This window comes from Ursus americanus, chromosome 11 (assembly GCF_024610735.1).
Source record: "Ursus americanus isolate L20-20 chromosome 11, mUrsAme1.1.p, whole genome shotgun sequence".
Taxonomy (NCBI): Eukaryota; Metazoa; Chordata; class Mammalia; order Carnivora; family Ursidae; genus Ursus; species Ursus americanus.
The window spans coordinates 18,837,589-18,861,081 of NC_142137.1; the positions used below are offsets into that span (position 1 = coordinate 18,837,589).

At 47.6% G+C, this 23,493-nt stretch overlaps 1 protein-coding gene across 2 annotated transcripts in view; it reads right to left on the reverse strand.

Moving 5' to 3' along the window:
• SIM1 (SIM bHLH transcription factor 1) overlaps positions 1–21,772 on the reverse strand; it is a 75,134-nt gene extending 53,362 nt beyond the window's left edge. The window contains exons 1-9 of one of the 2 annotated variants that reach the window (XM_087865340.1): positions 21,429–21,772; positions 20,105–20,721; positions 10,651–10,733; positions 7,347–7,440; positions 6,701–6,805; positions 6,478–6,563; positions 5,581–5,780; positions 5,256–5,362; positions 4,445–4,592 (exon numbers count right to left, since the gene is read on the reverse strand). In XM_087865340.1, coding sequence (XP_087721466.1) covers positions 4,445–4,592; positions 5,256–5,362; positions 5,581–5,780; positions 6,478–6,563; positions 6,701–6,805; positions 7,347–7,440; positions 10,651–10,733; positions 20,105–20,279 — 998 coding nt within the window. In that variant the 5' untranslated portion in view covers positions 20,280–20,721; positions 21,429–21,772. Of the gene's footprint in view, positions 1–4,444; positions 4,593–5,255; positions 5,363–5,580; positions 5,781–6,477; positions 6,564–6,700; positions 6,806–7,346; positions 7,441–10,650; positions 10,734–11,168; positions 20,722–21,428 lie in introns of those variants that run through there. The other variant, XM_087865341.1, reaches the window with a different exon arrangement.
• Between the last annotated feature and the right edge of the window lie 1,721 nt (positions 21,773–23,493).

The following is a 23,493-nucleotide window of genomic DNA, read 5'->3' on the forward strand; positions in this document are numbered from 1 at the left end:
GCATTTTCTAAAATTTCCTCATATTAATAACAATAATATCTCTGTAGCTTTAAATTAATAAAAAATAATTTTTAATTTAAATGCCCAAATTAACTCAGCACGATTAGTACACTTGAAAGAGCAAACATGAGCATATTTTAACATTTGCTGCTTTGTGATAAGGATACATAAGGTTTTATACTCCAGAATATGTTAACACTTAAAGACCCTTTTTAAAAGTGGGAACTACAATGGTTTTATAAAAAGAAAAGCAAAAATTATTGGACCTGCAATAATTACAACATAGAGACCTTTTTTCTTCTTTTACATGAAGAAAGAATGTTTCCTTCGATATTTTGCCCAAACTTTTCTATAAATGCAAAGGGTTATTTAGTAGATAGTGTTGCATAGACCACTAACGTAAATTGTTTATTTGTTCTGCCTTTTGTAACACTGAAATAGAAATTTTAACATAGAAAATTCCTTTTATGTGTTCAGTGAATCACTCTAAAACAGTATGTGAGAACTAAAACAATGTTCTATCTTAAACTTAGGATATAACTAGAGAAGCCTTCTTTACAAGCAAAAAATGGTTGAAGATATTAAATGTGTCTGTTTCCAAAGCTACCAAAATAACTCTCAAAATCTTTATCTTTTACTTTCCAGGAAAATGCCAGAATTTTATTAACTTACAATTCTTACTAGAAGTCTAATTTAAAATACACTAGTGTTTACGACTGTATCCCACGGAAGTACACTCACAAAATATCATCTATCAGTCAACCTACTGAGGTCATATATCAGTGAGTACTTGATGAATGTCAGTGACAGATTGTTTTTAATGGCATCAGTAAACTAGATCTCATGTATATTTTTGCAACCTTCTACACACAGTAATTTTGAACCCTTTAAATGTGCCATCATAAATGGTACAGTGACTACGTAGGAGAATGTTATTTAGGATGAAGAATCATGATGTCCGTAGCTTACTTTGAAATAATTCAAAGGAGGAAAAAAATGCACATACAAATAGACATACATATAGATAGAAAAGGAGATAAAACAAAAACAGCTTATATTATAGATGATGTGTGTATGGGTATTCATTGTACAAGTCTTTCAACTTTTCTGTATGTTTGAAAAATTAATGTTCTTAAATATTTTAAAATGGGATCTTTATACTTCATTGATTTATCCTTAAAAGCAGATTTTAAAAGTTTTATTTTTATAACATATGAAGTTTAGAAACATAAAGACTCTTCTTCATTTTTCTAGAAATTACTTTTCATAGTTTATTGGGTGTTCCACAATTTCAATTCTCTTCACATTGAGCACTAATGTTTTCCACCTGAACTGGCTATGAATAATTAATACTACTAATTAAACAAGCTCAAGAAAATATGAATTCAAGAAAACCACTCAGTTTTTAAACAGAATTCCTTGTACTCTCCATACTTGTCTGGACTTTTCCCAATATTCACTGTTACTAGACACTATCTTCATTCATCTATCCTCCTGAAAATAATCAGGGAGCGTGGTCTGTCATACTTAACACTTATTTCAAAGCCTGTGGGCACTCAAGACCTATAAGAATGATTTTTTTAAATGTGGAACATAAAGCTAACAGGATATGTGTGTCTTCTAGAAAATCATGAATTGCTCAGTCTTTTGGTTTGAGAGGAGTTTTTTGTTTTGTTTTCGCTTCTGAGTTTTAATGAAGAGCTGTATTAGCTTTAGGGACCCTCAAGCATCCAGAGAAAACCTAAAAGAATTTTAAAAATTTAATCATAGTGTCCTCTCCCTGTCCTCTCTAGATTTTTAGAATATCGACATTTTGTGCGATGGTCATACAAAGGCTGTTACACCCTGCCTCTAAAATTCCTATATTCACAGTTGCAGCTGCTTATTAGAACAAGGTTACTGAATATTTCTATTCACCATCGCTTTTGTCAGATAATAATGATGGGTATTTCTAGGCATATTTTAACGTCAGCAATAAATTGGCCATCAGGAAATTTGAAAAATGAGTTTCTTGTGAATGCACCTTCCATCAATATGTCACACCTTCATTTAACCAATGCTTATTTAAAATTCTCTCTACTTTCATGATATGACAATTCCTTCAAAATGTATGCTACTAACATGTCTACATTGAGAAAACATCTGGCTTGTCGAATTATTTGGGGGGCTTGTGGTTTTAAGCACATTGTTTGAGGTGGCATATTTGGAAAGAATTCACTTATCACTCTCAGGCTTCACGGAGAACTAGCCTTGAAAACAAATGTATGTGGTAGTTCACTGCTACCATAGAGAATCAATAGCCATCTATTTAATTTGCTAAGACAATGTAAATTAGTAACTTCCAGCCAGATGTGTGATATACACATCAAACAAACTGCAACCTGTTCATTATGAAAATCCTGTCAACACACAGAGCCACTCGATGACATTTCATCTAAGGCAGTTTCCACATTTGCAGCTATAAAAATTGTCCTAAGAATTTTTATACAAAGAATTGGAGTTGAGACTCATAAAAGGGTAATCAATTTCAGCTTTTCATCTTGTGTGCTTCTGTGTGTTTATTTCTATTTTCATTCAGAGGTATAAAACATTTAGAAAAATATGAGCCATGCTATTTTTCCTTCTGTAAATCATTTATCCTCATTACATCTTTTTAATCTGATGTAAAGTTGGTAGCCTAATCCTGCAGCTCTGGAGAAGTGTGTGAAGTGAAGAACGACAGAGTCAACAGAAGAAAGGAAGTACACTTATCCACTGGAAAACAAAACAGAATATTTCAAAATGACTCCAAACATAAATTAAGCTTACCCATTGGGAGGTCTAACTTGCATTCTGATCATTTAAATGGGTCTGTGTGACTATATACCCTGCTGTTTGATAAAAAATGATTACTAACCACAGGCACCCACCAGAGAACAGTGTATGTATAATGCTTGTGATGTCTCAGACATACAAAGCACCTTCTTAAAGAATGTCCATTTCCTTTCCATGGTAAGCAGACATAATTTTTCACTCCTTAATACTTCTGCTTCACAGAGTGGCTTATTTTATGAATTATGTTTTACCATTTTCTCTTATGTTTATTTTAATAATATAAAAATTGCATTCATAAAATAGATGGTTTTGTTTCATGATACCCAAAATATTGGTATGTTTTCTGCTCTGTATTAAAATCCACAGCTTTCTTGCTATTACAAAAACCTAATAGTATTTATTTTAATACCATTTATTAAATGAAAGGAATAAAGAGATTCTTCTTAATAACCAGCTATTATTCTTGAATACTGAATCCTCATTTAAACCAAATTCATTTCCCAAGTCTATTGAATTAAAATTTCTTATTGAACAGGGCACAGAGTAAATAGTCTATTGCCAAGCACAATATTTTCAAGTACTACATTTTTAATTTGGCAATTTAAAACAACGTGGAATGAATCTAGTCCTCGTGGTCAGTAGTACAGTCTGATTCCAAATAGCACCCCTTACCCAACTTCCTAATGTGAAAATAGCATTTCTACTAAGTGCCGGGTGTGCCAATGCTTCCAAAGTAAATAACTCTTGAGGTCCCCTAAAATCGCAAGGATTTCAGTGACTACCAAAAAACCCCCGGCAACTCTGCACACAAAAGGGCTCTTCATAAAGGCTTCAAACCTGAGCAATTCAGCTTCACAAACATTATACAGAAGGCGCTTTCTTCACCAGCCGCACACCAGGCCACGTGATCAGCCCGCAGGGCCACACCGCGGACCAGGAACGATTATTGTTTCTAGAAAGAATAAGGCTCCAAGGCCGCCACCGCGCCGTCCAGCCAGCTTTGCCCGTAGGTGGCCCCGCGAGGCCTGCTCCTCACCTAGCGATGCGGTCACACAACGCGCGGGGCCTGGGCACCGGCCAAGACTTGCAGCATTAGCTCGGGTCCCTTTGCTTTCTGGAGGTTAAATTCAGACCCTCCTGGTCACTTAAACCCCCTTTGTGGTTCAGCGTAAGAATCACTCTCTCAGAACTCTTAACTTTGATTGGAGACTCTGGTTAAAATTAAGAACTTCAAACCCAGATTTGAAAAAGTGAAACAGATGTCCTGTTTGTTAACCATAAATGGCTCCGTACGTCGGACCCTTTCCTCTCTCTCTTTTTTCTTTCTGCCGCATTAAGTTTTATTTAATGCAGAGTTCGCTTAAAAGGTTAAAAGAGAGAGAGAGCAGAAAGCAAATATAGACTGTGGATGGAAAAACTCCTAAATCTTTCCCTAGAATATAACGAAGAAAGCTTCTTCATAAAGATGAAAGCCAGCTCAAGCTGCCGCCTTCCAGCACAGCCTGCCTTGGGGTCCGAACCTGCGTCCCAGCGGACTCCGACCTCGTCTAACCGGCAGTGCCCACCACCCGCACCCTCTTGGAGACCAGGGTTGCCTGGAGTGGGCGAAGGGTTCCAGACTTGCACTCACGTGAGGACATAGTTGACGCTGACGATACAGTGTGGCCTGGACGAGCGGCTGTTGTGGACGATGGTGGCGTAGCTCTGCACCCATACCCAGCCGCCGTGCTTCGCCAGGAACCTGTAGTACTTGGTGGTCACCTGCCCCTTCACGAGCACTGATGGAGAGACGGAAGGCAGCGGCGGGTGAAGGAGCCCGCAGCCAATCCGACCCAAATGCAACCCCTGGCGGTGGGAGTGCGGGTCCCTATGGGCACTAATAACTGAGCCCAGGCAGGAGGGAGAGACAACCCGTACATTCCCGAAGGAATTGATTGTCCTGTTACTTTGCGTTGAGTTCTCCAGTCCCAAATTGGCAGAGGGGTGGGGGACTCTTAAAATTGTGGGATTCCCCCATTCAACTTTCTAACTAAGGAAAGTAGGGTCTGGGCATCTGAATTCTGAGGCTCATGGTCCCTGCTCCTGGGGATTAAGTTCAAAGCAAAACTCTATCAAAAGCCGAAGCAGGTCACTCCACTGAACCAAGTGACCTAGCCTCAGTTTCTATTCCCGTCTTCAGTGAGGTTTGCAGCAGGCAGGAGAGGGAAGCATAAAACCCCTCCTGGGAGAATTCACCCAGAAACTCAGAAACTCTTCCCGCGAATATTAGGGAAACAAGGAGGGGCTCGGCGTTGGGGCAGCCGCTCGCTGGCAAGTGCCTCGCACCACCACCCGGCTACTAGGGCTCCCACCCATCCGCTTACTGTGGACTTAAGTCACGCCCTCTCCCCTCCCCGGGACGCGCGGGGGTTAGTCCCGTGCCGGGAAGAGCGGCGCCTTACGCAGGTGGTGGGCGCAGCGCAGGTGGAAGGTGTCGCAGCCGTGCACGTGGTGGTACAGGGTCTTCTCAATTAGGTCCTGAGGTTCGTACCCCGTCAGCTCCGCCACTCTGCGGAGAGCAAGTCTCGCGGCATGAGCTCAGGGTGCTGGAATGCCCCCACCCTAGGAGCCATCTCAGACCTGCGTGCCCGCCCCCACTTCGCAGGGCCCCATGAGTCGCCTCATCTGCAAAATGGGCTCAGAAGGTCGAGGAAGAGCTCTCCGTCCCTGAGCAGGGCCGCCCTCCCCCCAGGGTGATCCTTTCCCGCCTTGGCCACCCCCACTCACCTGGAGTCCAGGAAGATGAGCTTCATGTCCAGGCTGGCGCGGAACATGAACATGTTGCTGTGCAGCTTGATCTCCGTGACGGCGCTGGGAGGCAGCGAGTGGCCCACGGCCACCAGGCCCACGTTCTGGTAGCAGCCATCGAAAGGGGACATGTCCAGGCTGTACTGGCGGATCTTCAGATAGCCGCTGCAGTGAATGACCTGTAGTGGAGGGTGAAAGCGGGGAGACTCAGCCACAGCCGGGAAACATCCTCAAAAAGGTGGGTAAGGGATTGAAACATTTTGAGACTCCCCCCACCAAAAAGCCGTGTGGGCCACGCCCCCGCACGGACGTGTCCAAAGTTATTGGTGTTCCAGCATCTCAAATGAATGACTGTCCCGACACACCGAACTCACCTGGGAGCTTGCAAAAATACAGAGACCTGGCAACGCCTGCCAACCTTAACTCCTCAAAATCGGGAAGTGCGGCCCTGGAACCAGCATTCTAATCACGTTTCATCTCATTAAACAAGAGAACTATGGATTCGAGCTAAGGCTCTGGTTCTTAACCCCTCTGGGGGTCGGAATCTGACGCTGTGAGTAAACTCTGGAATGCGCCGAAATGAGCGACCATTTCAGACGCTTTACACACCTCCAAGGCCCATTATGAGCCCCAGATTAAGAGTCCCAGCGTCCCAGCAGTAACCAGGTGAAACTAAGTCTTAAAATTTAGTAGTCCCCAAGTGTTCACAAAGTTGAACAACTCTCGAGGTGCTCCCGAGCAGACAGCGCTTTGATGGGTGGGGGGATGCCCTCTGGGGCAGTCAGGGACGCAGACATGTCCCTCCCACGCCTCAAGCTCCTCCTGCCCTGCCCTTTTCCCTTAGCGTGGCTAGGAGCGTCCCTCTCAGTCACCCACCTTGTAGCCACCGCAGGTGAGACCCGCGTTCCTCTTGGCCAAGACGCATTTCATCCTCAGGAAGAAGGAGCGCTCAATCTCATACTCTGGGAGAGAGGAGCGGGAGCGAGGGGCAGGTCGTGAGCCTGGTGGTGGGGCGACCAGGTCCCTGCCTTGGCTAACTGGGGACAAGCCACAGGCGAAGGGAGATGGGCCCAAGTGTCACCCGCACATGGCTGCTTACCCTGGACAAAGTGAGAGTGGTAGGGCTGATGGGCCGTGAGCACCGCAGTCATCTCATCATGGTCGGCCGGGTGGATGTATTCATAAATGCTGTTCCCAGTCAGCTCTACCTGTAAAGAGGGGGGTATCACCTTCTCCGAGGTGGTGGAGGGCCCCGGCAGGGCTTGATTGGACCAGGGTGTCTACAGGACTGTGAGGACAGGAGCCAGAACTTTAGAGTCAGCCCTGAGTTGTAATTCCTGTTCTGCTGCCGGCTACCTATTGCAGTCTATCTAAGCCTCAGCTTCCTGTCTATGAAAGGAAATAATAATAATAATAATAATAATAATAATAATAATAATAATAATAATATAGTAATTACAGTAGTAGTCATAGCAGTAGCAGTTCCCAGGCAATGTTCAGCTGAACACATCAGACATTAGTAAGTAACCACCACCCATGGTGTCTGACTATGGTAAGGACTGGGGTAGCAGGATAAGGGGTAAGGATAAGGGAAGTAGAGGAAAAGGAAGATGCAGATCTGCCAGCTGAGATCTTTCCAGTCCCAGAAGTGCACATATAAGAGCTTTGGGAAAGCACCGCCATCCTTACCGCGGGCCTCCAGCTCTCGGTGTAAACATGGAAGGCTGGAGGTGTGGACCACTCACCTACCTGAGAAAGACCCAGGTGGACTGAGGCTGTCTCCGAGATGTACATGATCTTCCCATCTGGGGCCACCACGAAGATGAAGCCGTCCAGGGTCTAGGGAGATAGAAACAGAGTTGAGTGGAGAGTCCCCTGGGCCATGGGGAAAAAGGGGTGGGGGGACAGAAGTTAGAGATGTTCAGCCAGAAGAGCAGACAGACGCGGTAGAGAGAGGCTTATAGGAACTAGGCCATAGAAAACCTGGCATAAGAGTCCCTCTTTTGTTCATTTCAAATACCTAAGCATCTGGGACATGCGGCACACTGGGAGATGCCCAGAGGAAGTACCTGGCAAGGCTACTGTCCTCTGAGACTCAGGATCCACCAAAATGGATGATACAGTTATCTATAGCATACACACACAAATATAGGGGGCAGGGGGTCACAGCCTCACTAAGAGGTGGGTAGGTTCTTCGGGAGATGGTCACTGAAAGAATGAAAGGTTTCCTGTGTCAGTCTTGGAGGACTCCATAGTGGCAGCATCCTATAATGGAAAGAGCGCCAGCAGGGCTTGGGAAATGGGCACTGAGCCGTATGGAAGGGCTGGTAGTCTGAAAAATTTGTAGATGGAAGGCAGCTGGGCAGTAGCTCCAGAAAGAATCTGGGAGAGGGGGGTTTAGGAAATGAGAGGGTTTCCAGGCAGCAGGTCTGTAAGAGTAGTGGTATAGTGTGTACATACGTGTGTTTACATTGATGCATCAAACTGACAGGCTTTCCATGAAAGAAAGACTTAGACTTTCACTATCCCTTTATCTCTGTGAATGAGGCTTCAGTCCAAGCAGTGGGGACATAAGGATGAGTCAGATCCTGCTCTCAAGTTGCTGGAAGTCCAGCAGCAGTGACTGGCTAAAGACGGATATAATGACTGCACAGCTGCATAGACAGTGTTGTAGGGGCCCAGAGACTGAATGGCCAGAGGCCTGGGGGAGAATCAGAGAGGCCTCAGAGGAACAGTTTGAGCAGAGCCTTGGAGAGGAAGCTTGAACTGGAGATGGGAGGAAGGGGATCCTAGGCAGAAGGAAAGACATGGGAAAGGCAGGAACTCGGGAAAGGGTGTATCTGGTGTAGTCAGGCGTGATGGACTTGTGCCACATGTGCCAGAGATGGATTAAGAAAGTACACGAGTGCCGGGTTTTTGGAGACTTTGAGATACCAATCTGAGGAATTTGGAGATTCTCCTGTAAGCATCAGGTTTCCAACAGTTTCTGAACAGGTAAGCAGGGAAATAGCATGTTTAGGGGTGTGTGTGTGTGTGTGTGTGTGTGTGTGTGCGCGCGTGCACGCGCACGCCTGCATTTCATTTGTATTGTTTTTTAATGGCGGTATGTGTACAGTGACCTACAGGAGTCAAAAGTGGGGATGAAGAGATCAGAGATGTTTGAGCCTAAATTTGGGTGGTCACAGGCAGATGAGGAAGTCAAAGATGGCTCTAGCTGGGGCATTTATAGCGGCAGAAAGAGAAGCTGAGAGTGACTTCAAGGTCATTGAGTGGAGGGTAGCACCATGACCCAAGATTGAAAATTTAGGGAAGCATGGCGAATTTTTGTATGAGTGCAAGTCTGGAGGAGGGAAGTAATGAATTCTTGTCTTAAAGATGCTAAACTTCAGGTTTATGCAGATTTCCAGTTGGCAGTAAGAAATAAAGGTCTGGAGCTCCAGAAGGGTGTCTAGACTGGAGAAACCAGCTGGAGTCATGCAAATGTGGGTAAGAAGTTGAGGTGATGGTGTTGGCTGAGATCACCCATGAGGCCTTGAAGCTGTGAGAGGAGAAACAGAGGTGGAACTTGGGAGAAATGCCAGCATTTACAGCCAGACAGCAGTGGGGAAACCAGAGGAGCAAGAGGAAAGGGAGCAGAATCCAGGAAATTGTGCTACTTTAGAAGCCAAGGGAGAGGGTGAATGTGAAGTAAGCAGTGTCACCTCTGTCAGGTATTTGCCCAAATGTCCCCTTCTGCAATGTCCCCATTTTAAATGGCACTACTGAAACACAGCCCCTCCCTTCCCCTTATTTTTCTCCACAGTACCTACACCACCTGTCATACTATGTTATACTATGTAATGCACCTGTGTGGGTTTGCAAGGTTGCTCCTTAGAATGTAAACTCCATGTGGGCAGAACTTACTCTCTGGCACACAGTTGGCACTCCTATATTTGCAGAATGAACAGAGGGAAAAGATGGGGCAAGAACTAGAAGGAGTGGAAGATTGTTTGGGTTTTGTTCTCTTTTTTATATTGATGAGGAAAATTAGCTGGGAGCATGGAAAGATTGGGGGAGGGAGGGCGTTGTTGAGAGACAACTGATGAAAGGTGTCCCTGAGAAAGGAGAGGGACAAGGCCTTTCTATTTAATTCCGGGGTTTGGAGGCCAGGCCTGTGAGGGAATGCCTACAGGGGCCTTTCTTTGCTCTGTGACACTAGAATCTCTTTGGTCTCCAGGACTTAGACAGTGGGACAGGAGAAGCCACAGCACTGCTGCCAGGAGATGCTTGTCCTGCCTGGCCCAGGAGGAAGAACCAGCTCAGATTCTCACCATGCTATTTAGGTTTGAGGCTCCCACGTGAGGAGCTGGCGGTGGACATGGATAATAATAAGGGGGTGGACGGTGGGAGACAAGTGTCAAGCCTAAAAATGCCACCGGGAGTTTTGCTATTTTAAATATTTGCTATGCGACTTAAGCGGGCAACGGGCAATTTAAAACGGTGTACACTGCAAACAACGCGGTAATGGGCGCCTCCACATTGGGTAAACTCATTACCTGGGGAGCTGTACGTGTGTACGCGAGGGTCTGTACATGGGTTAGGCTGGCCTGGGCTGAGAGCTCCTGGAGGGAGAGGAGAGTGACCTCGAACTACAGGGAGGAGACGAAAGAGTTGCAGACGCAGCTGGATCTGGAATGTGTGGGCTTAAAGCATTGATGGGCATTTCTACCAGATTATTCCTGTGTAAATCCTTCATTTCTGGCGGTTTTGCAGCCTGGCCCAGAGCGCTCCGGTTCCTTCAGCTGAATGGTGTCAAATGGCGCCCCCTCCCTCGGTTCAGCCATCCCGATCTAAACCCAACGTGCCCATTGTCACCTTGCCTCCCTCTCTATCTCGAGTGGTGGCAACCGCACCCAACGAGGTTAAGATCTCAATGTTTTAATTTTGAAGGAGCTGTAGGGGCTGCGAGAAGGCCACGTCTGGGCCCAATTCCATTTCCCTAAAAATCAAGAAGCCCGGCGCCGGGCCAAGCACCGAGCCCTCGAAGCGTATGTGCAGCCGCGCGGATACCTGGAGCAGATGGGAGCCCAGTTCTCTGCCCACGTTGTCCAAGGGGCTGGTGCGACTCGAGTGGCCCCACGCCTCGCCGAGCCCTGTGGAGACACAGACACCCCCGTTAGCGATGGGACTCCGACCTCGCTAGCGGTTTGAGTCTAGTCTCGCGGTTATGTCACACACTCAAGGTCGCACGCACGACTGGATACCATCCGAGATCCCCAGCACGCGGACCGCCTAGGACGCGAGCGGGTAAATTTCGGCCCCGCCCTTTCCACGTGTAAAGGACTGAGGAGAGGTCAGACTCCCCTTCCCCAACCGGCTTCTCAGGGAGGGCAGTATCCCAAGTGGCTGAATTTGAGGACCGCCTGTGCCCTGAAGGGGCCGACACCGAACCCCCGCGGGAACTTTTGCGTAGGTTCACTAGTGTGCTTAGAGGGGTGAGGGACACTATTTCTCTCCCAAAGTTTCACCATCTTCCTTATCAGGAGGCCCGGGATGTCCACACATCCAGCGAATGCCACTGCCAGTACCTGAGGCTTCCAGCCAGGTCCAGCGGGTCCTTGATGGGCTTTCTCATTGGCTGCTGGGCTCTCTAGCCATTTTCCTCCCCTAGGCTTCTGACTTTAATTCCCTCCGTAGAAATCAGTTTGCTAGCGGATGACTTCCAGCACCAACATCCCTGAGCAATCCTTCTTCCGCTGCTTCCCCACTTCCCCGTCCCACGCCAGTCCTCGATTTACACATCCTAACTTGGCCTCTCAAAAAAAAAAAAAAAAAGGTATACAATCCTTGGAAGTTACTTTCAGGTGCTAATATCGTCTTAGCAATATTCCCATTCCCTATTCCATATAGACATCGTTCAGTTTCTCTACTTTCCAGGTACCATCTATTAACAAAGACAGTCCCTTTCTCTCCTCGATGCTACCACGTTAAGATCTTTCCAGGTTTTGCCAGAAATCATTTCTCTGGTGATGCCTAAAAAATAAAATTCTCTGGATACCCGTGGCTGATTTTTTAAAAATTAATACGGAATCTACTATTGTACCTGTTTGCAGAAAGAAAATAGAAAAAAAATAAGGCAGAGGAAACTTGAGGAGATGAGGTTATGCTACCTGTAACTACTTACAGGTAATATTTTTTTTAGCAGTGTTGCTGCTGAAATTAATTTAACTAGGTAGTTAAACTCTTATTCTTACACCAATAAACAAGGTTTAACATGACAAAAAGGGGGGTGATTTACTGATTTACTGCATTAAAGTACAAAACACTCTGAAGTACACAATGACAGACACACTCGCATTGTAATATGGGGGTGAGGGCGGGCATAAAACATGGAGTTGGACTCTTAAAATGTGTTGGCCAAGAGCTGCTTCCTAAGCAAGCGATCAAAAACCCTGGTAACGAGTAACCATGAGCGCCCCTTAAGCTCGAATCGGGTCTTTCTGGGTGTTTGCACATCTAAATAAATCTAACGATTTCCCCACCGCTCTGCAAACACTGATGCCCCCCGCCCGCGGCCGGACTCCTCTCCCTCCCACGCCTCTCGTCAATCCCTCCTGCCTCTTTAGCCCGGCCCAGTTTCCCTCCCTTGAGTGACTCCACTGCCCAGACGCTTTGGCCTTCGTGGACTGTTTAGGAGGGCCTCCGCCGCAGCCACCTGTACACACCCCTTCGCCATGTCACTTTCCCTTCGCTCCTCGGGTCTCTCTGCCAAGCTATCCTCCCTGGTTTCCCGCAGGACGAGTTCATTTTTTTTCATCGCTGCTCACACACACACACACACCCAAAAGTGGCGGGGGAGGGGGGATGTTGGTTGAGGAGGCCAAACTGGGGAAAGGGGAAAGGAATCTTCTGGGAGAGCCGGGGACGCGGGTGGCGCTGACCGGTGGACGCCAGGGCCCAGCCGAGGCCTGAAAGAGCCAAGCTGTGCGGGGGCGAAGGGCCCAGGCGCTCCGGCGCCCTGGGAGCTGGCAGAGGCCTCCTCGAGTCTGGAATCTTGTCTTCCGGAAGGGTGCGAAGCCTGCGCTTGGGGCCAACAAATGCCTTTATTCTAAAATTGTGAAGTTCTCCCAAATCGGCTGGAAACAGCCCGGGAACGGCCTCCCGACCCGAATCATTTGAAAATCCCCGAGCTGGGCTCGGGGTTAAGTGCCGGTTCCGAACCCCAGCGCCAGCCTCGCTTGTTTGTTGTCTCGGGTTGCGGCCTCATTAGTATGCGCCTACGAGGGAAAAATAAGACTTCCCCGCAGGTTAATAAACAGCCGGCCTGGCGCAGGTTAACAGGGGCCTCCCTCGCCCTCTCCTGCCCCTACCCCCACACCTTTTAAGGAACCTTTTGCTTTCACGGAGCATTGCCTCCTCTATGTTTGCGGTTGAAATCTCCGTCACACGGTTTTGTCTGGGTTAATGTTTTATAAGGGACTGGCTGCCCTCGTCTACCTGCCCTGCTTTCCTGACCTAATCCTACGGCTGAGTTCGCCCTTCGGCCTTTCCAGGACACCTTCTGAAGCCCCGGGTCAAGGGTTCGGCCTCCCGAAAATCCTGGAGTGGGCCAGAGGCCCCTCTCCCCGGACCCCCTCACCTCCTGCCGGCGGTGACGCGCTCCCGCACCCAATTTCAGTTGGCGAGGGGGGTAAGCTGAGATTTCGTTTCTGCACTTGACCTACCGCAGAAAATTCACAAATCCTTTGATTGTCTGTTTAAAATGAGGAGGAAACCAGCTCCCTTTGCGGCAGGATTACAGTGGGAACAAGATCTAAAGATTCTCTTGTAATTCGGTGAGGCCGAGGGAACGGGGTTTTGCAAAGGAGAAAAGGAGCCCTGTGAGGGAGGCGATAACTAAATCGGGTTTTAGACAAAAGGATTTTCCCCAGCTAAAGTGGCCGAAGACAAAGGAAAACATAATCTATTTTGGAAGATTTCCAAGATATGCCACATTAACCTTAGCAGATAAATTTTGCTTCTCCCCACCCCCCCTTCCCTTAAAGTCTGGTTTATCATATTTACATAAGTAGTATTAGAAGGGATGTATCTATTATGGATCTAAAGGACTAGCTCACATTTCATGTGAAAACCCCCGGCGAAGTTTCACTCTTACCCTCAGTGCGCGGTTGAGCCATTTCCATTTAAATACCCCCTGACCCAAGGATTACCTCAATGGACTGACTGCACGGGTTTTGTAATTTCCTGAAAATGAGATTTCGATTTATAAAACAAGAAACCAATTAGTAACCAAATGAGGCGAAGTAGATCCACTAAAATTGACCTAATCCCACAGGCACAATTTAGGCCCGTTCTTGGCGAATGAATGATGAGCCCCAGTCTAGCGTGAGCTCAAAGCATCATCCAGCTGTGTTATTACAAGCAGCAAAAATAAATTGATCGAGCTTTTCCTTCGGAATGAATTTCATACCCTTGACAAAATATAGATTACAGACCTGGCATCATGGCCTCCTTCACTCAGACAGGAAGAGGAGGAAGAGAAGAGCTTTATCTACTGTTCTTTGCCCCTTCCCTTTAATAAACTATATCTCAATAGAAATGTGTCCTTATAATAGTTCCCAGAAAGCTTCATCTGACTGAGGGATCGCGATATACCTTTTAGGCAATATGGGGGTGGGAAGGGGACTGGAAGATCTGTCCCAGGATCTGACCACAACTTGATGACTGAGGTGGGAAAAGCCCTCAGACCGCGATTCTAACTTCGGGTCCTGGAGGGACTTGTTGCAGCCACCTGGGTTCCCTCCACCACCCCCGTCCAGCAACCTAGCCATCTTCCTGTTAGGGCTCCGGGGGCCTCAGAAGCTGTGCTCTCGTGGTAAGAGAGCGACGGAGATTGGGCGCCCTTAGACAAGGCAGAGCGCCCGAAGCAGTCACTGGGTAGAAGGCTGCTTCCGGGGTCGAGGCGTACCCACCCCAATCCCCGGGCGCTGTGGCCCTGCCAGCTGGAGGCCCTCTCCGGCCACCTGGCGGGTGTGGCCGACCTCCTGAGGGCGACGGTAGCTGCGCGGGGCCGTGTTTTTTCCCCCGCAGCAGCCTGGACCCCACAGTGTGTGCCCTGCACTCTCCTGTGTGTTCTGCACTCCGCAGTGGCCGTGTGTGCTCTGCTCTCCCCTGCGCGCCTCTGAGACCCCTGGCCGCGCCCGGGGAATCCACTAATGTTAGTTGTAAATCTGGGGTGGAGACTGATGGTCACAGCATTGACTGTCTCTGCACCCTCGTTGTGCTCTGGCCCTGGAGCGAGGGCTTCCAGGTCGGGACTGAGCAGGCCAGCCAAGCTGGCCTTCGGCGTCAGAGCCTGCCGCGAAAACAGGAGCTGCAGGAACCAAGGACAGGAGGGTTTCAGCTTGGTCCCAACTAAATTGTGGGACGAAAATGCACGCGGGGTTGACGATAGTGCCTGCGTGAAGCTGAAAAACGTCAAATGGTGTCGCCCCAGGGCTCCAGGTCTTCAAAAGTGGCCGGGAGGGGCAATGCCAACGCCCCAAAGGCAGGCGCGGGTGGGCGGACGGGGCTGCCCAGCTGATCAGGCGTATTCCGCTTGTGTTCCATTTGGCGGCCGGCACTCGACCGCTGCACTACAGCCCGCTCGGGCGTGATCTCGACTTCAGGTTTAAACAAAGCCCGTCCTTGGGACAGTGGCCTGGGCAGCACGAATGACGGAGGGAGCACGCCCGCACCGGCTCGGCCTCTGCCTGGGCAGGCGCGCTGGGACGTCCCCAAACCTCGGAGGGCAGAGACCTGATCTGGACCGAGCGGAGACTCCAGCTGGCGCACCCTCGGCTGCGGCCACCCGCTGCCGGGACAGAATGAGCCTCACCGCGCCGACTTGGCGTGCGGACAGCAGCAAACAGGCTTCTCCCGGCTCAGTGCTTCGTTGAGTACCAAAGCGCGGTAGAGGCTGCTACTAGGTCGCTGTCTCCGGTCTGGCCCGAGCCAACGAGGTCGAGCGACTCCGCGCAGGACCCGCCTCCCGGATGGGACTACCTGCAGAAAGTTCGCTCCGCACTTCTGGAACAGTTTTAGTACTTTCGAAGTAGCAGGCTCCTTGCTAAATACCTGAGGGCTATTCTCCCCCACGCAAAATTTAAAATTCCATGAATCAGAGACAGGCAATGGGTGGATAGCTAACATCATAAGGTGTTAGCTGGGTCTAAACCTCATTCTCTTGAGAAATACCTGAGCCGACATAGAGAAATACAGCCAAAACCCATGGTTTCGAATTGTGTCCACATTTGCGTCTGCAAAAGCTCCAAGCTGCCGGGATTTCCCCCAGGATTGAAAAATAACTCCCCTAGAAATCATGTTTGTCCTCTGCAAATTAGCCTGATTTAGGCTTCAGGTGTGTGATTGTACCCTGCTTAGAAGCATCTCCCTATAGCTTAAAATGCCCTGTTTTGCTGTTGTTACTGTTTTTATTAGCGACCGCTCCCTTTAAAGAAAAAGTATTTTTTTCATTCATCTGATCTACAATTTCTAGCACATAAATCTGCCTTGCAAATGCTCTATGCGGAGTTTAGCTCTACACTCTACATTTTAAGTCAACGTCAAAACTGGAATTAAACAGAGAAAACCAGCATGGAGCGTAAACTGGGCTTAAAGGCTTTTAAATGAGAAAAACTTCTGTAAGAAAATAAACATGGAAACCTAATGCTCAATCATTTCCCCGAGCAGCAAGAAAAACAGCCTTAAATCACCCATCCACGTGGGAAATGGGGCCTCTTTTTCTCTTTCAGTTCTCGGCCTCAAAAAAACATAAGGCGATTAAGGATTTCAATCTTGAGGTGAATATTATAGAAAGGGTCTGTGGAGGTTTGTTTAATCATCCTTGTCCTTCCAGCCCTTGTAGAGACTGCCTTTCCTACACAGTTACTAATTTCAATTCTGTGATTATTATTATTTTCCCAAGACATCTTGACAATGAAATGGTAGTGCGATGTTACCAAGATTGTCGATGGCTATAGATTTGAAAACGTGTCTGATCCTTCAGAAGGTTATTCAGCAAACCACTACGCCCCCAGCCAAAACTATCTGGATAACAAATACATATTTCTTTTAGTTAAATTTTTCTTATTTTGCACACAAAGGCACACCATCTCTCTTTTTTATCGTGCCTTTCTAGCTTTGATAACACCAGAGACTTATACGTTTCTCAAATTTTTTCTTCGCAAGGCTATTTTAGAATGGAATATACTGCCAATGGGAGATACGCAGTTTGAATGATTTCACAGTAATCTTCCCTGTGAGTTTTTTAAAAAGTATGAAGTCTCCAATCTAATACTTTATACTTAATTATTCCAGGCACCCATATCCCATTCCTGTGTTCCCAATCTCTCTTTCTCTCTCATTTTTCTTTCAACAGCTCAATTTTATCCACCCAGATAAGTAAAAACTGAAGTTTGCCCCCAGACAAGGAATCTACCAGAACCTGGGGGGGGGGCTATATTTAGTGATGGGGAATTAGCTATATTTCAAGAATTTTTTAAATTTTTTTCAAATGTAAGTATGGAAAGATTTCTGTTTGTTGATTTAAGCCTTTTGGTATTATCTGGGTTTTGTAGATGAAATGTAATCTAAGCCAAAACAGTGGAATTTTATAGTCATTGTTGTGCTTATAACTGAGATGTCATCAGATTTATAATTATTTTAGATTATACACCTTGCAAAATCCATATGTTACATGTGACACGAATGCTTACCATGATGAAATAGCTATCTTTTACTCCATCCTCAGAACAAAATTTAAGACCTACTACGTGCTGGAACGGCATCAAGATAGGTGTAAAAATGAACTACATCTTCAAATTCTTTCCATTTCTCATCACTAAAAAAAGGTTACCTCCACATACAGTGCCCAGTTTCCCCCACTGCCATGGACCTAGTCTTGTCTACCGTCTGCCTTCAGTCCACAGCTGAACCCAAATCTAGCACCCTCTGCAGGTTGTGCCCGGTTTTGCTGCTTGTGATTATTTCACTCCCTTGAAAGATGTTGGGTTGTTTTGTTTGTTTTTTGTTATTGTTATTGTTTAATATTTTAAAGGCCTGTGTCTGGGTTTTGGATTTTTGAAGCTAATCTCTCCTCAAAATTAAAACCTCACCCCTAGGAGCCAGCTGTTCGGATGACCCTGTCTAACTCACCGGGTGGAGACTGCGGGTGAGTTATGAGCTCTACAGTAGCTGGAGAAATAAATGATGTGCCCAGAGTTCACACATCGTCCATCCCCTCCTCCCCATAAACTCACACTAGTCCACAGGAGAAGGGAGAGGAGGGAGGGGCCCGGGGCTCGGGAGGAAGGTGAAGGGGGCTGCAGAAAGCACAGTCGCGGTTAAAGCAGCCACAGGGGATCCGCCCGGCCAGCAAGGGGACTCCAGGGGGGAGTCTTCGCCAGTGCTCTCTTTAAAAATAAGAAGTTGACTAAGAGAGTTTACTTTCTGTTCCTCCCATTTATCACGCGATTTATAATTTGTGGAGTTAGCACTTACTTAAGACAGCTTGCTCTCTTAGAAAACAAAACCAAAACAACAAAAACCAGCCCGAAACCCTCCTGGCCGCGCCAGCCCGGGGTCTGCACGACAAAGAGGAGCGCCCCCGGCCCGGCAACTCCCTGGGCGCTCCTAGCCCTCTTTCTGTGCCCGCCCGGGAACGCCGATCCCCTATTCTTTTCCTCCCGCGATTACTCGCAGCCCCACAAGCAGCACCATATGCTTCTTCTGATCAAACAGCGAGCGACATCGGCACCGATAATTGACGAGACCCGCTAGAAATCACGCAGAAAGGGAGCCCACTGAGACCGCAGGGGCTGACAAATCACTGCTAATAATCCTGTTAGGAACAGCGCGGCCAGCCGAGTTCGCAATAGCTTTATTTTTATAAAGTAGGCGCTGACAGTATAAAAGACAACGAGATTCCTTTTTTTAAACAGAAGGCAGTATAGCATAATAGTACTTTTCCCACCAGCAATTCTCAGCACAGTTTGAATGGGAAGTATGGTTTTTAATATATAAGTTCCCCCCTTTGCTTTTTTCTTTTCTTTTCTGTTCTTTTCTTTTCTTTTTTTTTAACTTTTCAGGAACGTTAGGTTTTAATTCCTCTCCCCCTGTGGTTTCCAGGGTCAGTTGTGATTGTTCAAGGAACTGCATTAAGACAAAACAACTATAACACTACTTGTAGTTCTGGGGTAGAATTGAACTATAATTTGAAAGTTTTCCCTTAGTGCCCTTGACTAATTTGTCAACATGTTTCGCAAGATTTTGATTCAGATAATAACTTCTAGTCAAGATCAAACAAAGTGAAACTCTAAGCCCAATAATGGCTATTTCCTTCCCCCTATTTCCTTAAAAGAAAACAACAGACCCCAAACACCCAAAATCAACAATAACATAAACCTCTGTGGGTCAAATAAGACATTCTGGTTTGTAAATAAACAGGGTTCTTTCTCTTGGAATTTTTTGTTGTTTAGTATTCTCTCCTTTATATTTCCCATTCTCTCTCCTCTAGCAAAGATATATCTAAAATACTTTAAGAAATCTGTACATATTATTTGAATGTGGGTAAAGAAAAGGATGGGGAGATGGAAGAGAGAAGTATCCTTTTCCTAGTGAGTATAAATGATTTTATACAGGACAGTGTTCTTTGAAGGCTACTCTGTCCTCTGAATCTTGATTATCTAAATACATGTTTTAAATCAGACCAGCTCAGCTGTTCTTCCTTCTAGGCCTTAAAAGACAATTTTCTCAGGACCCGTTTGCCAATCTGCCACCTAGAAGATATTTTCTACTCGGGCTAGTCTTCTTGATTCAACCTTAAGTATTTGGGTCCTAGCCTGTTATCTCAGAGATAATATCAAACTCAGCATTGCAAATCACCAAGCCCCAGAGTTAGTTTCAGAATCTGTGAATGTCTCAAAAACTCAGAATAAATTTGCTATAAGCAATCAAGAGACTGGGTAAATTCAGGACAAATTGGTTCACAAATATGCCTGCTCCTCTTCTGCAGAATTATAAACTTAGAGAGAAATTATTATCTGGCTTAGCTAGCTCCATGTACATGGGTCTATCTATATGTAGCAAAAATACAAGGATTTGGCAATGCTCCTGCTTTCTGCTAGATATAATTCTAATAAGAGGGATTAAGAAAAAAAAGAAAGTCATGTTTGGATTACTTGTACTTTCATTCGAGCTCAGTATCTGAAGTGTTGACGAAAGCACTGCTGGGCTGCTTCCCAACCAAACATATCCGATGGACTGGAGAGAAAGTATTAATGGGGAAGTAGAAAGGGCCACAAAAAGGTAACAGGAATTCTAAGTTCAGAGAGGTCCTTAGTCAAGCAGCCATGCTAAACTTCTCTTTGCAGAGAGTTATGTATGTACGTGTGAATGTACTCCTCTGTTCAGTGGTGTAGGCTCACTCACTGGCAAACCTCTAGCCCTTCTGCCTTTGAAATTCCATCTGGGCAGAGTCACTTACCTTCTGGAAACACTACTCTCATTTTGAGATAGCTGGTGGTGAGTCTGATTATGGATGCTTTGTCCAGCTGCGAGGTGATAGCCGAGGGCAAAGGCAGTAATTTAGCCAGTTCATAAAATTCACTGTTTTCTTTCTCCCTCCTAGTCCGGGCAGCATTTTTGGACTTCTCTTTCATTGTGTCTTGTTCTCCCTTTCTTCTTACAACATAAGCTCCACAGATTCATCCAAAAGCAAAAATAAACTTTCAATTAGAGATCATATTTGAGAAAAATATAAAGCATACTTTGAACGGAGAGACCGAAGTCTTTGCTTCAGTGTATTGATATCAGTGAAAGACCAACGCAGCGAACAGAAATGATTTTCTTTAAAAATGCGGGACGCCAATGTAGGAACGTTGCTGATCCACGGCAATCTGGACAATCCTAGGAGTCTCTGGGTATCAAATGCCGGCGGGACCCCTGAGAAGCCAGCCTTTCCTTCTGTTCGGCGCGGCAAACCCGGGTCCCCAGAAAATCGACATAATAATCCCCGACGTTTGCTCTTCAGTCCCGCGGCGTTTGAGGCGGCTCCGAGCCCCTTCGGGAAGAACAGGAATGCCGGACAACTCTTTCAGGCCACTGTGAAGACAACAGCATCAGAGCGTAAGAGAGCTGTAGCTCCGCGACCACTCACGCGCTCGCCCCAATTCCGAAAAACCGCCGGAAAGGGCCTCAGCGCGCCTCTCCAGGCTCCGTGTTTGTGTTTGTTTGTTCGTCTGTTTGTTAAGATACGGAGAAGTCAGCAGCGAGACTGAGCCCCCCGCAAATGATGCTCGCCTTCCCTCACCCATGCCAGCCACATTCTCCAGCCCCCTGGGAAGTTGCCCGAATAACAAAATGCATATTTTTGAGGACCCGTAGAAGACCCTCAGTCGCCGGTCCCCGTGCCCGCGCCCAGGCCAGGCGCACGTCCCAGGAAAGCAGGTTTCCACAAATCAGAATTCCTCCACAGCGCTGAGGCCGCCTTTCAGTCCCCCCACTTGGGCATTTCTGGAATTTGGCTACCTCTCTAACTTGGGTCTCAAGGCTCAGGGATTCCTCAAAAAATGGCACTTACACGTCAAGTCCCTCGGGACTCCCAAGGCGACCCAGGGCTCTCCCTACCCAGCGGGGGGGGGGGGCAACACGCCGGGCACGGCAGCGCCAGGTTAACAGGTGGTACATTCACCACAGCCCCTCGCAGGCACCGGGAGGGGGGCGATGGGAGGCGTCCCGGCCTCTCCCCCTGCGCCTGCAGAGCTGCGGGTGCCTCTGGGCCGGCGCAAGGTGTCTTCCGCTTCACCTACCTTCAGTCCCCGCTGGCGGCAAAGGGTGCAGAGGCGCCCACTTCTTAATTGGACTCATGCCTACCATCCAACTCCGCCGGCCTCTCGGCTTCCCACAGGCAGAGAGGAGCAGAGCGCGCCCTGGCTCCCTTTTCTTTTCTCGGTCATGAATTGGGGGAGGGGTGCGTGGGAGGAGGGGGATGCAGGCTTTGGGACGGGTGAGGTGGTTTTAGAATCCTCCTCCTCGGTAGTTGCTACGAAGCCAGTATTATTCCTAATTGGAAGCCGAAAACGCCCCCCTGTAACTTCTTTATAGCTCACGGGGTTTAGCTTCAACTTCACTCCCGGGCTCCCTCTCTCCCGCCCTCCCTTAATGCCACTCACAAACTTCCTCGTCTCCAATTGGCTCGGCGTGCCCCGGGGAGAGGCGCTCATTGGCCGGCCGGGCTGAGTGACGCGAGCACGACCCGCACCACCCCCTGCGCGTCCCTGCTCCTGGCTAGCCTCTCTGCTACCCGCGTGGCTGCAGCGCTCCTGACGAGCCCTGGGCACGCGTGTCGGCGCTGTCCTGCAGTAGCCGCTGCTCCCGGCCTCCAGGGGCCTCGCGGGTGATGTGCAGGGCCCCAGATTCCCGCTCTCCCTGGGGTCGAGTGGCTGCGCACCCAGCCCAGAGCGGGGGGGGGCCCCCCATGTGCCCCGCGCGTCCGAAAGCGGCGGGCTGCGGCCTGAGGCAGCAGAGGTCGGGCCGGGGGCTGGGGCTCCTGGCGACGAGGCTGGAGCCGCCCAGACCGCAGGCGCGAGTGGCCCAAAGGCCGACCTGGCGGCCGCCCCATTCCCTTGGGCGAGTCGCGGGGCCCACTGCTTGCGCCCGGCCGGTGTTGCGCTTTCTGTTTCACGTTTCTCTGAAACCACAGCGACACTGAATTCATTGCCAGAGAAGATATATATACCTGTCTTTAAATTAATCCCAAAGAGGAGAGTCTTTTTCTAAATGGCTCGAGTTTGGGGGCTGATTTGTTCACCGTGGAAAGCTCAGCCGTGGAGTTGCCTTATAGGGAGCAGATAGGGGACTCCAGAGGAAAAGAGGTTAACATTTCAGCACAAAATAGAGTTAGATAGAGTGGTTGATACATAGATAAGTCACCGCAATCTGTTATCTTCAACGTGAGTGAAGACTTTTTTTGTTGGGCTTTGTTTCAGGAAACACAAGTCCAACGTGATATTCCTTATGAAAGGATACATTTTGCATCAATAAATTTACAACATTCACAGTTCCCCCAACAGGACCCACTTAAACGCTTGTAAGTAGTATCAATGACGAATTATATTTAAGAGACCCTCTGATTTGAATCTTGTTTTTTCCTGTCATCTGAGGAAAGACAACAGATAGCAATGGGGGAAAGTTGACTTGCCCCCCGAAATAATTACTACTACTTGGAATCACTCCCTACAAAGGCTATCAAAGGCTATCCTCCCCCTCTCCTTTATTTTGGTGTTGCTGGTGACCACGGTTCTTCTCCTGGAGGTGCACCTGGAGGCAGTTGTTTCATCGGCGCTAAAAGACAGTAAGAACACGAGTGATGTTGCACTCATCTTCTTCTTTGTGGTCATAATTGCCACCGAGAAAACTCTGAAGAGGGGTTGTGCCATTTTTCTGATATTCGGAACAACTTTACGAGTGTTTGTTCAAAAATACAGACATCAGCCACCTCCTTGCCGGCCGATGGCCGTAAGCTTGCAGAACGACAACGGGAGCTTTCTGGGGATATTTACACATCTGGGAAGCACCTGGCAAGAAGAGGTGAATGGTCTGGATAGAATAAGACAAAACGAAACATGTAGATTTTATAGGTATTTCCAAACTGGAATCTAGCTAATGGGCTCTAATCTAGAAGGACTCATTTCCCCAGAGGCTGTGGCCACTGAGAGACCTGGCTCTGGGAAGTTTACAACCTCCAATTGATACACTCCTAAGGAGAGGGAGGAGTAAGGATACTAAGAGAGATGTAATGTGGCTCTCTCTTATACACGACAATCCAGGAAGACCAGAAAAGATCAAGTTAACATTTAAAGAGAAAGGGTCTGT